Source organism: Coregonus clupeaformis, chromosome 27 (assembly GCF_020615455.1).
Source record: "Coregonus clupeaformis isolate EN_2021a chromosome 27, ASM2061545v1, whole genome shotgun sequence".
NCBI lineage: Eukaryota > Metazoa > Chordata > Actinopteri > Salmoniformes > Salmonidae > Coregonus > Coregonus clupeaformis.
Genome location: NC_059218.1, coordinates 1,805,173 through 1,824,088, shown reverse-complemented (window position 1 = coordinate 1,824,088; position 18,916 = coordinate 1,805,173). Strand labels below are relative to the sequence as shown.

The 18,916-nt window shown below is 45.8% G+C and overlaps 1 protein-coding gene across 2 annotated transcripts in view; it reads right to left on the bottom strand.

Annotated features, from left to right (window-relative positions):
- Window positions 1–1,057: 1,057 nt before the first annotated feature.
- edil3b (EGF-like repeats and discoidin I-like domains 3b) overlaps window positions 1,058–18,916 on the bottom strand; it is a 22,245-nt gene continuing 4,386 nt past the window's right edge. The window contains exons 5-11 of one of the 2 annotated variants that reach the window (XM_041850599.2): window positions 4,458–4,571; window positions 3,520–3,701; window positions 3,244–3,399; window positions 2,920–3,064; window positions 2,417–2,610; window positions 2,081–2,236; window positions 1,058–1,860 (exon numbers count right to left, since the gene is read on the bottom strand). In XM_041850599.2, coding sequence (XP_041706533.1) covers window positions 1,711–1,860; window positions 2,081–2,236; window positions 2,417–2,610; window positions 2,920–3,064; window positions 3,244–3,399; window positions 3,520–3,701; window positions 4,458–4,571 — 1,097 coding nt within the window. In that variant the 3' untranslated portion in view covers window positions 1,058–1,710. The remainder of the gene's footprint in view (window positions 1,861–2,080; window positions 2,237–2,416; window positions 2,611–2,919; window positions 3,065–3,243; window positions 3,400–3,519; window positions 3,702–4,457; window positions 4,572–18,916) is intronic. The other variant, XM_041850600.2, reaches the window with a different exon arrangement.

Sequence of the window (18,916 nt, the reverse complement as noted above, 5' to 3'; positions counted from 1 at the left end):
GCTATGAAAAGCCAACTGAGATTTATTCCTGATTATTATTTGACCATGCTTGTCACTTATGAACATTTTTGAACATCTTGGCATGGTTCTGTTATAATCTCCACCCGGCACAGCCAGAAGAGGACTGGCCACCCCTCATAGCCTGGTTCCTCTCTAGGTTTCTTCCTAGGTTTTGGCCTTTCTAGGGAGTTTTTCCTAGCCACCGTGCTTCTACACCTGCATTACTAGCTGTTTGGGGTTTTAGGCTGGGTTTCTGTAAAGCACTTCGAGATATTAGCTGATGTAAGAAGGGCTATATAAAATAAAATTGATTGATTGATTGATTGACTCAGTTTTTTTCTGTTTGTATATTTCATGAATCAAAATGCACAGGCATACTGTGTCATGTTTCTTTTTGAAATGTTAAACATGAATACAGTAAAGGATTGGAGAGTAAAGCATTTGTTTATTGTAGTGTTTGCAGTTGAATTAAGAAACCACATTGTGGCTTCACTGACTTTAGTTAGGCCTAATGTGAGCCATTCACCTGATGCAAACCAGCATCGGCCAGCACACCATTTGATTGTTTTCCACCTAATATGCCAATGCCAGATGGCTGGTCCAATTTTAACCTAACTTAGGCTAATGGGGGCCGGTGGGAAAATGGGCCGTGTGGGGGCCACAAGGAAAAGAATGGGCTGGTATGTTAGAAATGCCAGAGACGATTTCTGGTCCCAGTCCGCCCCTGCTCGAATTGCCTTCAACTTTCCATGTCATTTGTTGTCACTGTATTGACATTTAAGCCCTATTTTGCTATCTAACTTTTATTGCTGCTAATAAGCTTGCCCTTCGGTTAGGGTTAGGGTTGTGGTTGAGGCTAAGGTTAGGGTTGAACCGGGATGTGGACATGAAGCTAGGGTTATGCTTAGGGTTATGGTTAGGGTTAGATACATTTAGATAGCTGCATCAAACTCTCCTGTCCTTAGCAAGGTGAGGGCAAAGGGCTTTAGACCATTCCAATACTTGATTGTAACACCTTTTGATTTGATATCCAAACAGACACCAAGAGAAACACAAGTATTATGTCACTTGTTTTACTATACAGAAAGTGGTTTGTTGCTTCATATCAAGTAAAGAATTATGTTACTACCATCAATATTGTATTCAATCAGTATCAATGAATATCATATCAGTGGTTGTTGTACAGTAGTAAGCACACTTTGGATGACATTTTCTATCCGTAAAACAGCAATGAAATACCTTAATACTCACAATGTAGTGTGAATAATGTTATAACTTTTCTTTTACAATGTCTGTAAGATGCCTTTAAAATATTATGGTAATTTAGGGGAAGTTTGTGCTTTGAGAGGGCTGTTTCTCAGTCAGAAACGGTGGCCCTTTGAAGTCGGGGAGGGAACAGTCAAAGGTTGGCCAAGGAGAAGTTAACCCTGTATTGTTTTGGCACTACACTACTGTTGGAAATGTTATCACACAGGAGCACGATATAGCAAAAACATTAAAGAGCAGAAGTACAGTACCTTATAATCCAATAAATAAATAACACACAGTAAACCAATCAAATCAAAATCACCTATTGTGATTGTGGGGGGGGGGGAGAAAGAGGAGAGAAACAGAAGCAAGGATAGGGAAAGAGCGAGAGACGGGAACGAGAGAGCTAGATGAGAGAGAAAGAGATGGAGGGAGAAGAGCGATAGAGAGAGAGAGAGATGGTCAGTCGTCCTCTGTGCAGCCCAGTAGCTCCATCCTCAGTGTAATTCGTCCATACCAGGACCACGGAATGAGGCGGAGGAAGCGACCATATATGGGCGGCTGGATGGAATTCTTCCTGTGGGTGTCATTTTCAACGTTCCCCTGGAACACCTGTCACCCAAGACAACCACGGATACAGTCAGACACACTGCCAACAAGACGAACACAGATATAACCAGACATACTGGAACACCAATAACTGAACCATCACCATTCCTCATCTCTGTCTCCTTCTCTTTCTTTCTGTCTCTCTGTCATGTATTTTCTGTGTCTCAATCAATCAACAAATCAATCAATCAATTCATCAATCAAAATGATAATGTGTTTATACCTTGTCCTTGTGTTGTGTTTCGTCCTGGTATGTCATCCACTTCAGTCCATCGTTGCTGTAGGCTAGTTTATAGGAGCGCACAAACTGGACACGGCCAAAGTCCTTAGCTCCCTGAGTCACTACACCTGTTACCTTAGTAGGAACCAACAGGTCTACCTGAGAGAGGGAGACAGAGGGGGTAGAAGAGAGGAAGCAAGAGAGAGCAAGAGAGAGAGAGAGAGAGAGAGAGAGAGAGAGAGAGAGAGAGAGAGAGAGAGAGAGAGAGAAGGATTTAATTATCCATGAATTAAAATGCACACTCAATTTTTCTCTTTCTCCTACCCCTCCCCTCCATACCTGTATCCACTGGTTTTGGTCATTGGTGGCTGCGGTCCATGCGTTGACCTTGGCCTGGTGGTCCAGTCTGGCTCTGTTGGGGGTCCAGGCCAGCAGGCCCATGCCCAGGGTCCGGTACACAGAGGACGAGGTCAGCTGGGAATCCTGCACCTGACCCCCCTTTAGACCCAGAGGCTCTGAACAACCTGGGAGACCAGAAACAGAAACACAGAAAAATCCCAGAGATACAGGAAGTAGACTACGTAGACCATTCTCGCCTATGGTACGTTTATAATCACTTTACTGACAACATCATAATGGTTGTGTCAGAAAATCTCAACAACAAAGCCTTTGAAAATATATGTCAAAACATTGTCATGACATATTTTATAATCATGTATGACTGCTTTTGACACATTTGACATACATCATGAAGCTTTACAACATTGTAATGAAGGCGTTATGAGCAGGGTGCCAAATAAAGTTTATAAAGCATTATGTCTACAGATGATGATGTCACTGACCTGTGAGCTCGCAGCCCATCAGCTCCATGCGCAGCATACAATGGCCCCTGCAGACTTGTGGGTAAACCCGTATGTACTGTGCTTCAATTGGTGGAGAGAAGGCGTTGGCCATGGGAGAACTGCTGCCTGAGTTACCGTGGAATATCTAGAGGAAAACATCAGGTTTTATCAGTCAAAAACATCAGGTTGATTTAGGCACACACACACACACACACACACACACACACACACACACACACACACACATGTATGCACTCTCTCTCTCTCTCTCTCTCTCTCTCTCTCTCTCTCTCTCTCGCTCTCTCTCTCTCTCTCTAATATCACCATGTCCTGTGTGTCTCCTCTGGTTTTCACCATGCTCCAGGTCCTAGCATCATCGCTCTGGGCGATCTTATAGGACTTCACATACTCTGAGCTGCCCAGCCTCCGAGCACCCTGGGTAATCAGCCCCGTCACACGCATCCGCTGCCGCAGGTTCACCTAGACACAGACGTAGGGGTCAGAAACAACAAGAGTTTGGCCACGGTGGAGTAAACACTGGCTACATCTATCTAGCGGACAGATGGTGTGTGTGTGTATGTCTAGGTGTGTGTGTGCTACCTGTATCCAGGGCCAGCGGTCACTGTCTGCAGGGCTCCAGGCATTAACCATGCCCCTGCGGTGGAGCCGGGCCAGGTCAGGGCTCCAGTGCTGCAGACCAAACATGCCCCGCTGGGCAGAGGAGGAGGACAGCTGCCCCTTGGTGATGATACCACCCTCCATGCCCAGAGGACCAGAACACTCTACAGAGTAGAGGGACAGGAGGTACACAGACACACAACGAAGACAGAGTAGAGAGGAGAGACACAGAGAGAGAGAGAGAGAGAGAGAGAGAGAGAGAGAGAGAGAGAGAGAGAGAGAGAGAGAGAGAGAGAGAGAGAGAGAGAGAGAGAGAGAGAATGCTTAGTACATGTACATCCATCCTTCCTTCCTTCCTCAAACCTCAGCAGGTACCAAAGACACAGTGTTCATTGTCTCTCCTCTGAGGGACAGCCTCAGCTCTGCTCTGGATTGTCCCATGCAAGTCCAGATGAATCTCATGTTCCAGCAACTCTCCTCTCTTTCCTCACAGCTCCTGTGTGAGTGTGTGTGGAAAGACAACCTGTTCTGGAGGAGTGTGGGTAGTAGGGGAGAAGGGCTTGGGTCTGTGTGTGTGTGTCCGTGGTCCCTGTGTAGGATGGGGGTCGAGGAGGTCCGTATCTGGCATTCTCCCCCCCAAACAGACTCCTCAGGCTGGCTCCTCAGGCTGGTACCATCATGCGACAACATCGCTAATGAGGCTACACCAGGACAGCACAGAGGGCTTAAATAGCTTAAATAAATAGGTAACACACATACAAACACACACACACAGAAGCACACTAAAACGGAAAACAGCAAGAGAGCATATGACACCAATACCTACCTAATTCAATTGTGTGTTCATGGACATCAATACCTCTTAAAATATTTGTCCTCTGATGACTTGCAAGTAAACAGTTACACAAATCCACACTCACTGTGCTGGCAGTTCCTGCCTGTGTATTCTCCAGAACACACACACGAGTAGTTGGCCTCCCGGTCTGTACACACACCTCCGTTCCTGCACGGCCCACTCTCACACTCATTCACATCTGGAACACAAACACAAACCAGGGAAAAACTCTTTCATACATTTATGGGACTATCAGGTTGCATACAGCTATTTAATGTCAAAATGGGAATGTTTCTTACAGGTACAGACAGGGGAAGAAAGCTTGGAGTGAGATTTGCTATGATAATTTCATTGCCCCCTGGCACAACCCCTAGATGGGGGGTTGGAAAACTTTACTGTTTTAAATCTCATTTCCTGCAATTCTACATATTTTGACATGGCTTTAGTTAGGCCTATAACCAGCGTGGAACATAAAAACAAATCTTAACCACAGGTCAGATGTATTCAGGATGCTTTGAACATTAAATGAACACTCAAAATGACTTTGTTACTTTGAGATTATGCTAATATTTTTTAAACATATTTTTTAGGTGGTTTGACACATTATTCAGACATAAATAAAATGAGATGGGGAGACACGCAAATGGGGGAAACAGTGGGAAGGTTGGAAGCAGGGATTGATTTCTGTTCTCAGGTGGAAAGTTGTATGCGACATGTGCCGGGAGTGATACCACTACACCAAGGCTCTGCACAGGTAACCAAATCATAGATTGCAGTCTCCTTGTCCATAGATTGTTTTCAAGGTAAGGACACAAACATTTTGTAATTTGGGTGAACTCTTTAAAATAGGGCTGGAAGAAAATCGCGCTTGCTCTACAGGAGGGTTGGCCACCCCGGATCTATGTTTCCCAAGTGCTGGGTGTTTGAAAATGTTCTTATAATAACAATTAATTTCTCAAAATCACCCAACCTTCAAGAAAAATCGAATGAATATCAATATTCAGGTGGTTTATGCCATCTAGTTGAAGATCCTTGTCATCATCTTACTCTACATAGACAAAATATGAAATGTTTATGAGTTGTGAGTCCCCCTACCATCTTAGCCTAGCATGTGCACAATACTAAAATGTCAAAAATTATTTTAGAGGCCTAGAGCATTCTATATCCAATGCTTATTTGTATGACTTATTCAAAACTGTCCATGAATGGCTGCAAAAATACATAGCCTCATATTATCCATTTTCAAAAACACAAGTAGGCATATCAGATTTCAAATATGATTACACAGGCAAAATTGGTAAGAAGTGGAATAATACAATAAGTGTGGGGAATAACAGTAGTGTTCTTGCTGAGAAGCACAGTTTTAATATTATTATTATTATTGTATTATTATTATTTGTATATTTATTGTCCCCCCTCTACAATCAAACGTACACCTTTGGGTTCACAGTCTGTTTGACAAAATTATTTTCATAGTTACAAATCAGGTCACCCTACCAAACTTTCCTGCTAAAACATACTGTAGGTCTGTATGCTGCCTTTTCATTGTCACATTCTAAACGCAAATCACCAAACGAGAAGACTAATGCAAGTGTGGATTATCGACTTTAGTACATGCTGTCAAAAGGTTGCATTCTGCATTAGGGACGGGAGTAACAGCAACCTCATTTTGTTGACAACATTGTATATAAAACAGCACTACTTTTTACAGTTTTATAAACTCAGCGGAGAAAGTTATCTCTCTCTATTCAGCTCCACTCTCCTAATCTTGAGGGGCGTTTCTTTAAAACTCGCATCCAATTCCCTAGATCCCTTACATAAATAGACCAATCATATGCTTCAATGTGCCGCGGTTCACAGTGCTGTGGTAAAACAGGACAATGATAGCGGTTCCGTTAGTGATGTTAAATTGCAGGCGCAGATGCGACGATTTCAAAACGATTTGGAACACAATTTAAACGTAAACTAATTACAAAAATAAATACAGTACTTTTCACTGCGTGAGATATACAGTGTGTTTGGAAAGTATTCAGACCCCTTGACTTTTTCTACATTTTGTTACGTTACAGCCTCATTCTAAAATTGATTAAATTGTTTTTTTCCCCTCATCAATCTACACACAATACCCCATAATGACAAAGCAAAAAATGTTTTTTAGAAATATCACATTTACATAAGTATTCTGACCCTTTACTCAGTACATTGTTGAAGCAACTTTGGCAGTGCTTACAGCCTCGAGTCTTCTTGGGTATGACGCTACTGTCACGGTTTACTAAGCCAGAACCCAGAAGCAGACCAGGACAAGGTAAATTGAAACAAAGGTGAGTGTTTATTTAATAGATCCACGAGTGAGGCTGAATAATCCAGGGAACAGAGCGGGTGGCGTGGATGGGTTGTTGAGGGTGCAGTGGTAGGTCCAGTAATGGCTCGGCAGCCGCCGACCATCAGGCAGAGGTTGGGTGAAGGTTCCGGGTGAGTGACTGCAGATAGAACAAAACGGAGGTAAGTATACAGCAAGTCAAAAGGTGCAAAACAACAAAACTAACGCTAGAAGTTCCAAGGCTGATACACGGACAAACATACTGTTCATGGCTAACGATCCGGCAGGGGAATGGATGTTAGGACAGAGCCTAAGAAGGGTGATGATCAGGACCAGGTGTGCAGATTGCTGATGGGATGCAGGTGCGGAAATCAAGAGAGCTCCCGCCTAGCAACGTTGCCCGGCAACCAGGCAGGGAGCGTTCCAGAACCCTCGGGAAACTGGAGATCCCGAGCAGAAAAAACTAATACCCAGACAGAAACCGACTCAGACTGCAGGGATCGTTACAGTACCCCCCTCCGACGAACGCCACCGGGCGGACTCCCGAGCGCCAGGATGGAGGCAGTAGAAGTCACGAATGAGGTCAGCATCTAGGATCTGTCGCCGCGGAATCCAACTCCTCTCCTCAGGACCATACCCCTCCCAGTCCACGAGATACTGGAAACCCCGGCCCCGCCGTCTGGAATCCATGATGCGTCGCACCGTGTAGGCAGGACCACCTCCGATCATCCGAGGAGGAGGAGGAGGAGGCGGAGGAGGCAACAGAGGACTGAGGAGAACAGGCTTGAGGCAGGAGACATGAAAGGTGGGATGGACTCTGAGCGTCCTCGGTAGTTTGAGTCGAACTGCCACCGGATTGATCACCTTCTCCACCACAAACGGACCAATGAACTTCGGTAACAACTTCCTAGACTCAGTCCGTAAAGGAAGATCCCGTGTGGCCAACCAGACCCTATCTCCGATGGTATAGGTGGGAGCGGGGATCCGGCGACGATTCGCCTGGAGCTGATACCGGTCCGAAACTCTAAGGAGTGCCTTTCTGGCCCGATGCCAGGTCCGGTGGCAACGACGAATATGGGCCTGAACAGAGGGCACTGAGAGCTCCTTCTCCTGAGAAGGGAACAAGGGAGGTTGGTAGCCATACAGGCACTGGAAGGGAGACATCCCAGTGGCAGATGTAGGGGAGAGTATTGTGGGCATACTCAACCCAAGGCAACTGAGAGACCCAGGAGGTGGGGTTGGAGGAGACAAGGCAGCGTAGCGTGGATTCCATCTTCTGGTTGGCTCTCTCCGCCTGACCATTAGATTGGGGGTGAAAACCAGATGTGAGGCTGACTGTAGCTCCAATGGCCAAACAGAAGGACTTCCAGACAGCAGAGGTAAACTGAGGGCCACGGTCGGAAACGATATCACTGGGCAAACCGTGGACCCTGAAAACCTCCCTAACCAGGATCTCGGACGTCTCCGAGGCAGAGGGAAGCTTGGCAATAGGCACAAAGTGGGCGAACTTGCTGAATCTGTCCACGATAGTCAGAACGACCGTGTTTCCCTCAGAAACGGGCAACCCAGTGACAAAGTCCAGGGGCCAGATGCGACCATGGTCGCCGGGGAATAGGAAGGGGGGTGAAGTAGTCCAGAGCTGGCCCGATTGGTACTCTTATTCTGCGCACACACTGGACAGGCAGCAACATAACCCCGAGTATCCTCGGCCATGGCAGGCCACCAAAAAGCGTCTGCGAAGAAACGCCATCGTCCGAGCCACGCCAGGGTGACAAGCCATCTTGCTGGCGTGGGACCATTTGAGGACAGCAGGACGAACCGACTCAGGCACAAACAACCGACCGGGTGGACCGTTACGGGACCGGGCTGCGTCCGAAGGGCCGCCATCACCTCCTCCTCAATCTTCCACCTAACAGCTCCCACGACGCAGTTCCGGGGGAGAATTGTCTCGGTCTTGGACCCACTCTCCTCCGTCTTGGAGAACATCCGGGACAAGGCGTCCGCCTTGCCGTTCTTAGATCCAGGTCGGAACGTCAGGGAAAAAATTGAATCGTCCGAAAAACAACGCCCACCTGGCCTGACGGGAGTTGAGACGTCTAGCCGATTGCACGTAAGCAAGATTCTTGTGGTCAGTCCAGACAATAAACGGTTGCTCCGCCCCCTCCAACCAGTGGCGCCACTCCTCCAAGGCAAGTTTCACCGCGAGAAGCTCCCGGTTACCCACATCGTAATTCCTCTCCGCAGGCGAAAGGCGACGAGAGTAGTAGGCGCAGGGATGGAGTTTACTGTCCGTGGAGCATCGCTGCGACAGGATGGCGCCAACTCCCACATCAGACGCGTCCACTTCAACGACGAACTGACGGGCGTGTCCGGCTGAGAGAGAATCGGTGCGTTGGTGAATCGCCTCTTCAAATCCAGAAACGCTCGATCCGCCTCCGGATTCCACTTGAAGGTCCTGATACTGGAAGTCAAGGCAGTTAACGGAGCGGCCACACGGCTGTAATCCCGGATGAATCTGCGGTAGAAATTTGCAAACCCCAAAAATCTCTGGAGCTGCAATCTCGTACCGGGCTGGGCCCATTCCAGAACCGCTCTAACCTTCTCCTGGTCCATCCTAATCTCTCCCCTGGAGATGATGTACCCGAGAAAGGATGTCGTGTGGGCGTGAAACTCGCACTTCTCGGCCTTCACGAACAGGCGATTCTCCAACAATCGCTGCAGAACCTGCCGGACCTGCTGGACGTGGTCGGAAGGTTCCTTCGAGAAGATCAGAATGTCATCCAGGTAAACAAACACAAAGAGACCGATCATATCTCTCAGGACGTCGTTCACCATACTCTGGAATACCGCTGGAGCATTGGTCAGTCCAAACGGCATCACCTGATACTCGAAGTGACCCATCGGTGTATTGAAACCCGTCAACCACTCGTCCCCCCTCTCTGATCCGGACCATGTGATACGCATTGCGTAGGTCTAGCTTGGTGAACACCGTAGCACCCTGTAAGGAGTCGAAGGCAGAACTCATCAAGGGCAGGGGATACTTGTTCTTGACCGTGATGTCATTCAACCCCCGATAATCAATACACGGTCGAAGAGAGCCATCCTTCTTACCCACAAAGAAGAATCCTGCCCCCCAGGGGTGATGACGAGGACGAACGAGACCAGCAGCTAGGGACTCCTTGATGTAGGTCTCCAAAGCCTCACGTTCAGGTCGGGAGATACTGTATAACCTTCCCCTTGGGGGTAGACAGCTCCAGGGAACAGGTTGATGGCACAATCATATGGTCGGTGGGGAGGGAGTGACAGAGCCTTCTGCTTACTGAACACTTCCCCCAAATCGTGATATGTCTCGGGAACCAGGGACAAATCTGGGGGTTTAGCCTCAATCACCTGACTGGGAACCGAATGGGGACAGGCAGTCTTGAGACAGTTAGCATGACAATCAAGGCTCCAACTCGTTACCTTGCCCGTCACCCAATCGAACGTGGGATTGTGTTCCTTCAGCCAGGGGTATCCAAGGACCAGAGGAACATGGGAAGACGGCAGAATGAAGAATGAAATCATCTCCGAATGATTCCCCGACAACAGCATCTTAACCGGTTCAGTCCTCATCGTGATACGTGCCAGACTACTGCCGTTCAGAGTGGTCGCTTCAATGGCTTCCGGCAATTGCTCCTTGAAAGCCCCAGCTGTTCCACCAACTCGGCATCAAGAAAGCTTCCATCGGCACCTGAATCGATAAAAGCGTTAATCGCTAAGCTCTGATTCCTGTTCATAAGGGTAGCCGGGAAACGGGGTCTGACAGAGGTATTGAGAGGTCGAAACTGGCTCGCTAAAAGTCCTCCCAACTTTAGCGAGCCGCGCAGTTTGACGACCGCCGGGAACAGGTGGCGAGGTAATGTCCCGAACCACCACAGTAGAGGCAACAGTTAGTCCTACGTCTGAGTTGGCGTTCCTCCTTGGTTAACCCGTGCCGCCCTACTTGCATTGGTTCAGAATCGGGAGACAGGACCTCTCCACTAATCCTGTGTGGTGGACGATGATCGACGTATTCTGGTCCAATCCCCGACCCGACTGGAACCTGAGAAGCTGATCGATTGGACGGAACCCATTGCTTCTCCCTCCTTCGCTCTCGGACTCGATTATCCACCCGAATAGACAAGGCTACCAAGCTGTCCAGGTCACTAGGCTCCGGATAGGAGATCAACTCATCCTTGAGCTGCTCCGACAGACCCTGGTAAAAGGCCGCTTGCAGAGACTCCTCATTCCACCCACTCTCCACAGCCAACGTCTTGAACTCGATCACGAAGTCGGCCACGCTGCGAGTTCCTTGGTGAAGCGAAAACAGGCGCCTAGCTGCGTCCCTCCCTCGGGACGGAATGGTCGAAGAGCTTCCTCATCTCGGCCGTGAACCCCTGGTATGAAGCCATGCAGGGGTCTTGTCGTTCCCAAACGGCTGAAGCCCACTCCAGCGCTCGACCACGCAGCAACTCAATCACAAAGGCTATCCTAGCCTTGTCTGTGGCATAAGAGTAGGGCTGTAGATCGAACACTAACCCACACTGCATAAGGAAAGAACGGCATCTTCCCAGCTCCCCTCATATTTATCCGGCGTCGGAACCTTGGGCTCACGGAAGGACACAGCTCCAGAAGCGGCAGGCGAGATGGGTGAAACCGGTAGTGGATCCTCCACCGGAAACTTGCGCTGGTTCTGGACCTCCGTCAGACCGGTAGAAAGGTTCCGAACTGCCAACGCGATCTCCTGTAGCTCCGTGCTATGATGGCCCAACATCTTCTCCTGATGGGTAATGGCATGGCGAACAGAGTCCAGGTCCGCTGGGTTCATTACTGGCCGGATCGTTCTGTCACGGTTTACTAAGCCAGAACCCAGAAGCAGACCAGGACAAGGTAAATTGAAACAAAGGTGAGTGTTTATTTAATAGATCCACGAGTGAGGCTGAATAATCCAGGGAACAGAGCGGGTGGCGTGGATGGGTTGTTGAGGGTGCAGTGGTAGGTCCAGTAATGGCTCGGCAGCCGCCGACCATCAGGCAGAGGTTGGGTGAAGGTTCCGGGGTGAGTGACTGCAGATAGAACAAAACGGAGGTAAGTATACAGCAAGTCAAAAGGTGCAAAACAACAAAACTAACGCTAGAAGTTCCAAGGCTGATACACGGACAAACATACTGTTCATGGCTAACGATCCGGCAGGGAATGGATGTTAGGACAGAGCCTAAGAAGGGTGATGATCAGGACCAGGTGTGCAGATTGCTGATGGGATGCAGGTGCGGAAATCAAGAGAGCTCCCGCCTAGCAACGTTGCCCGGCAACCAGGCAGGGAGCGTTCCAGAACCCTCGGGAAACTGGAGATCCCGAGCAGAAAAACTAATACCCAGACAGAAACCGACTCAGACTGCAGGGATCGTTACAGCTACAAGCCTGGCACACCTGTATTTGGGGAGTTTCCCCCATTCTTCTCTGCAGATCTTCTCAAGCTCTGTCAGGTTGGATGGGGAGCGTCGCTGCACAGCTACAGTGGCTTGCGAAAGTATTCACCCCTTGGCATTTTTCCTATATTGTTGCCTTACAACCTGGAATAAAATGGATTTTTGGGGGGTTTGTATCATTTGATTTACACAACATGCCTACCACTTTGAAGATGCAAAATACTTTTTATTGTGAAACAAACAAGAAATAAGACAAAAAAAAACAGAAAACTTGAGAGTGCATAACTATTGAACCTCCGTCCCAGTCTCAAATCTCTGGAAGACTGAAACAGGTTCCCCTCAAGAATTTCCCTGTATTTAGCGCCATCCATCATTCCTTCAATTCTGACCAGTTTCCCAGTCCCTGCCGATGAAAAACATCCCCACAGCATGATGCTACCACCTCCATGCTTCACTGTGGGGATGGTGTTCTCGCGGTGATGAGAGGTGTTGGGTTTGCGCCAGACATAGCGTTTTCCTTGATGGCCAAAAAGCTCAATTTTAGACTCATCTGATCAGAGTACCTTCTTCCATATGTTTGGGGAGTCTCCCACATGCCTTTTGGCGAACACCAAACGTGTTTGCTTATTTTCTTCTTTAAGCAATGGCTTTTTTCTGGCCAATCTTCCGTAAAGCCCAGCTCTGTGGAGTGTATGGCTTAAAGTGGTCCTATAAACAGATACACCAATCTCCACTGTGGAGCTTTGCAGCTCCTTCAGGGTAATCTTTGGTCTCTTTGTTGCCTCTCTGATTAATGCCCTCCTTGCCTGGGCTGTGAGTTTTGGTGGGCGGCCCTCTCTTGGCAGGTTTGTTGTGGTGCCATATTCTTTCCATTTTTAATAATGGATTTAATGGTGCTCCGTGAGATGTTTAAAGTTTCAGATTTTTTTAAATAACCCAATCCTGATCTGTACTTCTCCACAACTTTGTCCCTGACCTGTTTGGAGAGCTCCTTGGTCTTCATGGTGCCGCTTGCTTGGTGGTGCCCCTTGCTTAGTGGTGTTGCAGACTCTGGGGCCTTTCAGAACAGGTGTATACATACTCAGATCATTACATTTACATTTTAGTAATTTAGCAGACGCTCTTATCCGGAGCGACTTACATGAGCAATTAGGGTTAAGTGCCTTGCTTAAGGGCACATTGACAGATTTTTCACCTAGTCAGCTCGGGGATTAGAACCAGCGACCTTTCGGTTACTGGCACAACGCTCTTACCCACTAAGCTACCTGCTGCCCTATCATCTGACAGATAATGTGACACTTTGTGATTGTGATTGCACAAAGGTGGACTTTATTTAACTAATTATGTGACTTCTGAAAGTAATTGGTTGCACCAGATCTTATTTAGGGGCTTCATAGCAAAGGGGGTGAATACATATGCACGCACCACTTTTCCGTTATAAAATAAAAATAAAAAATTGAAACAAGTTATTTTGTTTATTTCACTTCACCAATTTGGACTATTTTGTGTATGTCCATTACATGAAATCCAAATAAAAATCAATTTAAATTGCAGGTTGTAACGCAACAAAATAGGAAAAACGCCAAGGGGGATGAATACTTTTGCAAGGTACTGTATTTTCAGGTCTCTCCAGAGATGTTCAATCGGGTTCAAGACCAGGCTCTGGCTGGGCCACTCAAGGACATTCAGAGACTTGTCCCGAAGCTACTCCTGCGTTGTCTTTGCTGTGTGCAAATCACCGAACACAGAGTTTATTCAATCGTTGACACACAAATGCGCTCAAATAGCGATCAACGAAACAGGCACAGGGGAAAACTCTAATCCCTGGCAAATACACTGTAACGGTATAATCCAATAATACATAGGCACAGGGGAAAATCTACCCTGGCAACACAATGTACGAGTTGCTCCACCGAGCTATACTACTCTCACAACTAACAATCACCCACAAGGACAAGGGGGCAGAGGGAACACTTATATACGGACTAATGAGGGGATTAGAACCAGGTGTGTGTGTGATTGACAAGACAAATGTGATGATGATTGGGGCGGCAGTGGTTAGTAAGCCGGTGACGACAAACGCCGAAGCCTGCCCGCACAAGGAGGGGAGGCAGCTTCGGCCGAAGTCGTGACACAGTCGAAGGTCCTGAGCACTCTGGAGCAGGTTTTCATCAAGGATCTCTCTGTACTTTGCTCCTTTCATCTTTCATCTTTCCCTCAATCCTGCCAGGTTTCCTCCAGACGTGACGCTTGGCATTCAGGCCAAAGAGTTCGATCTTGGTTTCATCAGACCTGAGAATCTTGTTTCTCATGGTCTGAGAGTCCTTTAGGTGCCTTTTGGCAAACTCCAAGCGGGCTGTCATGTACATTTTACTGAGGAGTGGCTTCTGTCTGGCCACTCTACCATAAAGGCCTGATTGGTGGACTGCTGCAGAGATGGTTGTCCTTCTGGAAGGTTCTCCCATCTCCACTCTCCCAGCTCTAGGAAGAGTCTGTGGAGACCACTGCATTCTTGGGGACCTTCAATGCTGCATACATTTTTTGGTACCCTTTCCCAGACCTGTGCCTCGACACAATCCTGTCTCTGAGCTCTACGGACAATTCCTTCGACCTCATGGCTTGGTTATTGCTCTGACATGCACTGTCAACTGTGGGACCTTATATAGACAGGTGTGTGCCTTTCCAAATCATGTCCAATCAATTGAATTTACCACAGGTGGACTCCAAAGTATGATGAATTGAAACAGGATGCATCTGAGCTCAATGTCGAGTCTAGTAAAATAAAACTGTATTATATACTATGTGATTCGTTTCAGGAAACTAGGCTTATGTCGCACGTCACTACTTCACAGGAGAGGCATTTGAATGTAAAACCTTTTTTTTTTGCTAAATGTGTTTTTGGCTCACATGAACTTTCATGTGCCTTAATAACAAACTTGTATGCCATCTGTAAATATGTAATAAAATGGTTAAATTAAGAGCCTAGTTGGTTTACCCACGGAAAAAGACAGGAACCTTCCCGCTAGCCTTGACTGGCTGAGATAATGGATAGGCAGGACATGCCGAGAGATGAGTTTGGATTGGTCTGCCATGTAGCACGCGTCTGTCTATAAGATGAGCTGCTCAGTATGTGTAGGTAATTCTTTCTAATGCTGTTTTTAAAAAAGATATCATGAATAACTTCAACACATTTCTGGATTACATCTTCAAACTAAGGGCAACCATGGTATCTGTGACAGAATTGGAGAAGCGTTCATCCATGTATATGGGTAAGAGAGTCTAGCTAGCTACATTTTCAGATATTATACCATTCTAATTTAGTCAGAAAGTTGTTTTCATTACAAGTTAAAGTGTACTGTTAGCTAGCTAGCTAACGTTAGCTGGCTGGCTGGCTGGCTGGCTCGCTAGCTAACATTATGTGTATGATCTATGTAGTAATATTATTCATATCGCAGAACCATTTGCATTGCTAGTTATAGCCTAATGTTAGTTAGCTAGCTAACATTGAACCTAGTTGTTTAGCTTTAGCTACCTGTAGATTCATGCAGGTTAGTAACATTATGAGTTGGGATTATGGTTCAGTGTTTAGCTAGCTAGCTAGCTAGCTACATGTCTAAACAAAAGATTCCACTATTCAAGTAACCATTTCACTGTACCGTTTACAGCTTCTTTATCCTGTGCATGTGAGAAATAAACATAGATTTTATTTTATATAGTGTGTGTTTACCAGAGACGGTAATGGGAAGAACAACATGACCTGCACCAAAGTCAAATTAGGATATAACGTTAGGCCAACGAGACAGTGTCCAAGTTCTAAAATTCTCCGGTAGAATACCCTGCTTTTATTTTGCCATTGACTTGTAAATAATGATATTTTTGTGAGTTTATTTTCCTGTTATAATGAATACAAACTAGCTAAAGTTAAGACATTGTCAGCTACTGTATTTGATATGGCCAATATTTGAACTGGCTAGCCAGCTAACTTAACGTTAGCTAGCTAGCTAACAAGCTAAAAACAAGTTGCCTGGTTTGCTAGATTGACATATACTAAATTAATATTTAAACAGATGGGTTTATTGGTGTTAAAATACACCAGTTATGCTATTTTGGACCACCAGGCTGCTGATGTTATGCAGCCTGTCGTTTTTGTGTTTATACTTTTTCATAACGACAATGACAAGTTTGATGTCAGACGACAATAGAATGTTCATGATGTCACTGCGACAACTGTATACAGACATGTCGATAGACGTAGTATAAACCAGCCTTTAGTCTTGAAATCTTTGGTTGTTCAGTACACTACCGTACTCACTCTGTTTAGCACATGGCCTCACATGTGAATCCTTAAAGAGATGGGTGGGGCTAAGGCTTAAGAGTGTGTGAATGATGATGAATGGGTGTAGACAAATAAGAGCTCTCCGGTAGGTGTACCAAAACATTCAAGGGCCATTTTGTCAAAAGTGGGGTAATCAACTTTCAAAGCAGAATTACTTTCCCATTGTTCCTCAACTGTAGTGTATAATGTACCATTTTATCCAATGTAAAAAAACACAATTTCAAATTACCTACAGTGCCTTGCAAAAGTATTCATCCCCCTTGGCGTTTTTCCTATTTTGTTCCATTACAACCTGTAATTTAAATTTATTTTTATTTGGATTTCATGTAATGGACATACACAAAATAGTCCAAATTGGTGAAGGGAAATAAATAAAAAAAATCTTTAAAAATAAATAACGGAAAAGTGGTGCGTGCATATGTATTCACCCCCTTTGCTATGAAGACCCTAAATAAGATCTGGTGCAACCAATTTCCTTCAGAAGTCACATAATTAGTTAAATAAACTCCACCTGTGTGCAATCTAAGTGTCATATGATCTGTCAGATGATCTGAGTATATATACACCTGTTCTGAAAGGCCCCAGAGTCTGCAACACCACTAAGCAAGGGGCACCACCAAGCAAGCGGCACCATGAAGACCAAGGAGCTCTCCAAACAGGTCAGGGACAAAGTTGTGGAGAAGTACAGATCAGGGTTGGGTTATAAAAAAATATCAGAACTTTGAACATCCCACGGAGCACCATTAAATCCATTATTAAAAAATGGAAAGAATATGGCACCACAACAAACCTGCCAAGAGAGGGCCGCCCACCAAAACTCACAGCCCAGGCAAGGAGGGCATTAATCAGAGAGGCAACAAAGAGACCAAAGATAACCCTGAAGGAGCTGCAAAGCTCCACAGCGGAGATTATCTGTTTATAGGACCACTTTAAGCCGTACACTCCACAGAGCTGGGCTTTACGGAAGAGTGGCCAGGAAAAAGCCATTGCTTAAAGAAAAAAATAAGCAAACATGTTTGGTGTTTGCCAAAAGGCATGTGGGAGACTCCCCAAACATATGGAAGAAGGTACTCTGGTCAGATGAGACTAAAATTTAGCTTTTTGGCCATGAAGGAAAACGCTATATCTGGCGCAAGATCAACACCTCTCATCACCCCGAGAACACCATCTCCACAGTGAAGCATGGTGGTGGCAGCATCATGCTGTGGGGATGTTTTTCATCGGCAGGGACTGGGAAACTGGTCAGAATTGAAGGAATGATGGATGGCGCTAAATACAGGGAAATTCTTGAGGGAAACCTGTTTCAGTCTTCCAGAGATTTGAGACTGGGACGGAGGTTCACCTTCCAGCAGGACAATGACCCTAAGCATAGTTCTAAAGCAACACTTGAGTGGTTTAAGGGGAAACATTTAAATGTCTTGCAATGGCCTAATCAAAGCCCAGACCTCAATCCAATTGAGAATCTGTGGTATGACTTAAAGATTGCTGTACACCATTGGAACCCATCCAACTTGAAGGTGCTGGAGCAGTTTTGCCTTGAAGAATGGGCAAAAATCACAGTGGCTAAATGTGCCAAGCTTGTAGAGACATACCCCAAGAGACTTGCAGCTGTAATTATTGCAAAAGGTGGCTCTACAAAGTATTGACTTTGGGCGGGGTGAATAGTTATGCATGCTCAAGTATTCTTTTTTTTTTTTTTACTTATTTCTTGTTTGTTTAACACAAAAAAATGTGCATCTTCAAAGTGGTAGGCATGTTGTGGAAATCAAATGATACAAACCCCCCAAAAATCAATTTTAATTCCAGGTTGTAAGGCAAAAATGCCAAGGGGGGTACATACTGTATAGTAATTAATGTAGTGTTTTTGCGGATTGTAGTATACTTTAGTATTTACTGTAGTGTTTTTGCGGACTCTGATATACTGTAGTATTTACTCATGTTTTTTTTCAGACATAACTGTAGTATTTACTTTACTGTTTTTGTTTTATTATCTTTGGCATTTTCTCCTTGAGAAAACCTACTGGAAAATAATTCCATAACCTGTAGGTAGGTAGGTAGGTAGGTAGGTAGGTAGGTAGGTATGTAGGTAGGTAGGTAGGTAGGACCGGGGTCTGAACGGATAGTTCAGAGTTTCTGCTCTTTTCTATAGCCTGTATGGAACACAATATGGTCCATATTTGGCATGTAGGTTTCTCACTTATGGGTAGCACAAATTGGGATATTGTCTGAGGGGAATGGGCAAAGGTATATGCAAATTAAATACTGTAGTATTTACTACAGTCAAAAAAGTGTAGTGTTTTACCGGACTGTAGTGTTTTTGCGGACATTACAATAGTATTTACTACAGTGGATAATGCTGTAGTATTTACAATAGTATTCTACAGTATACTACAACATTCTATAGTAAGCACTACACATGATTGAAGGGTATTACAGTGTGA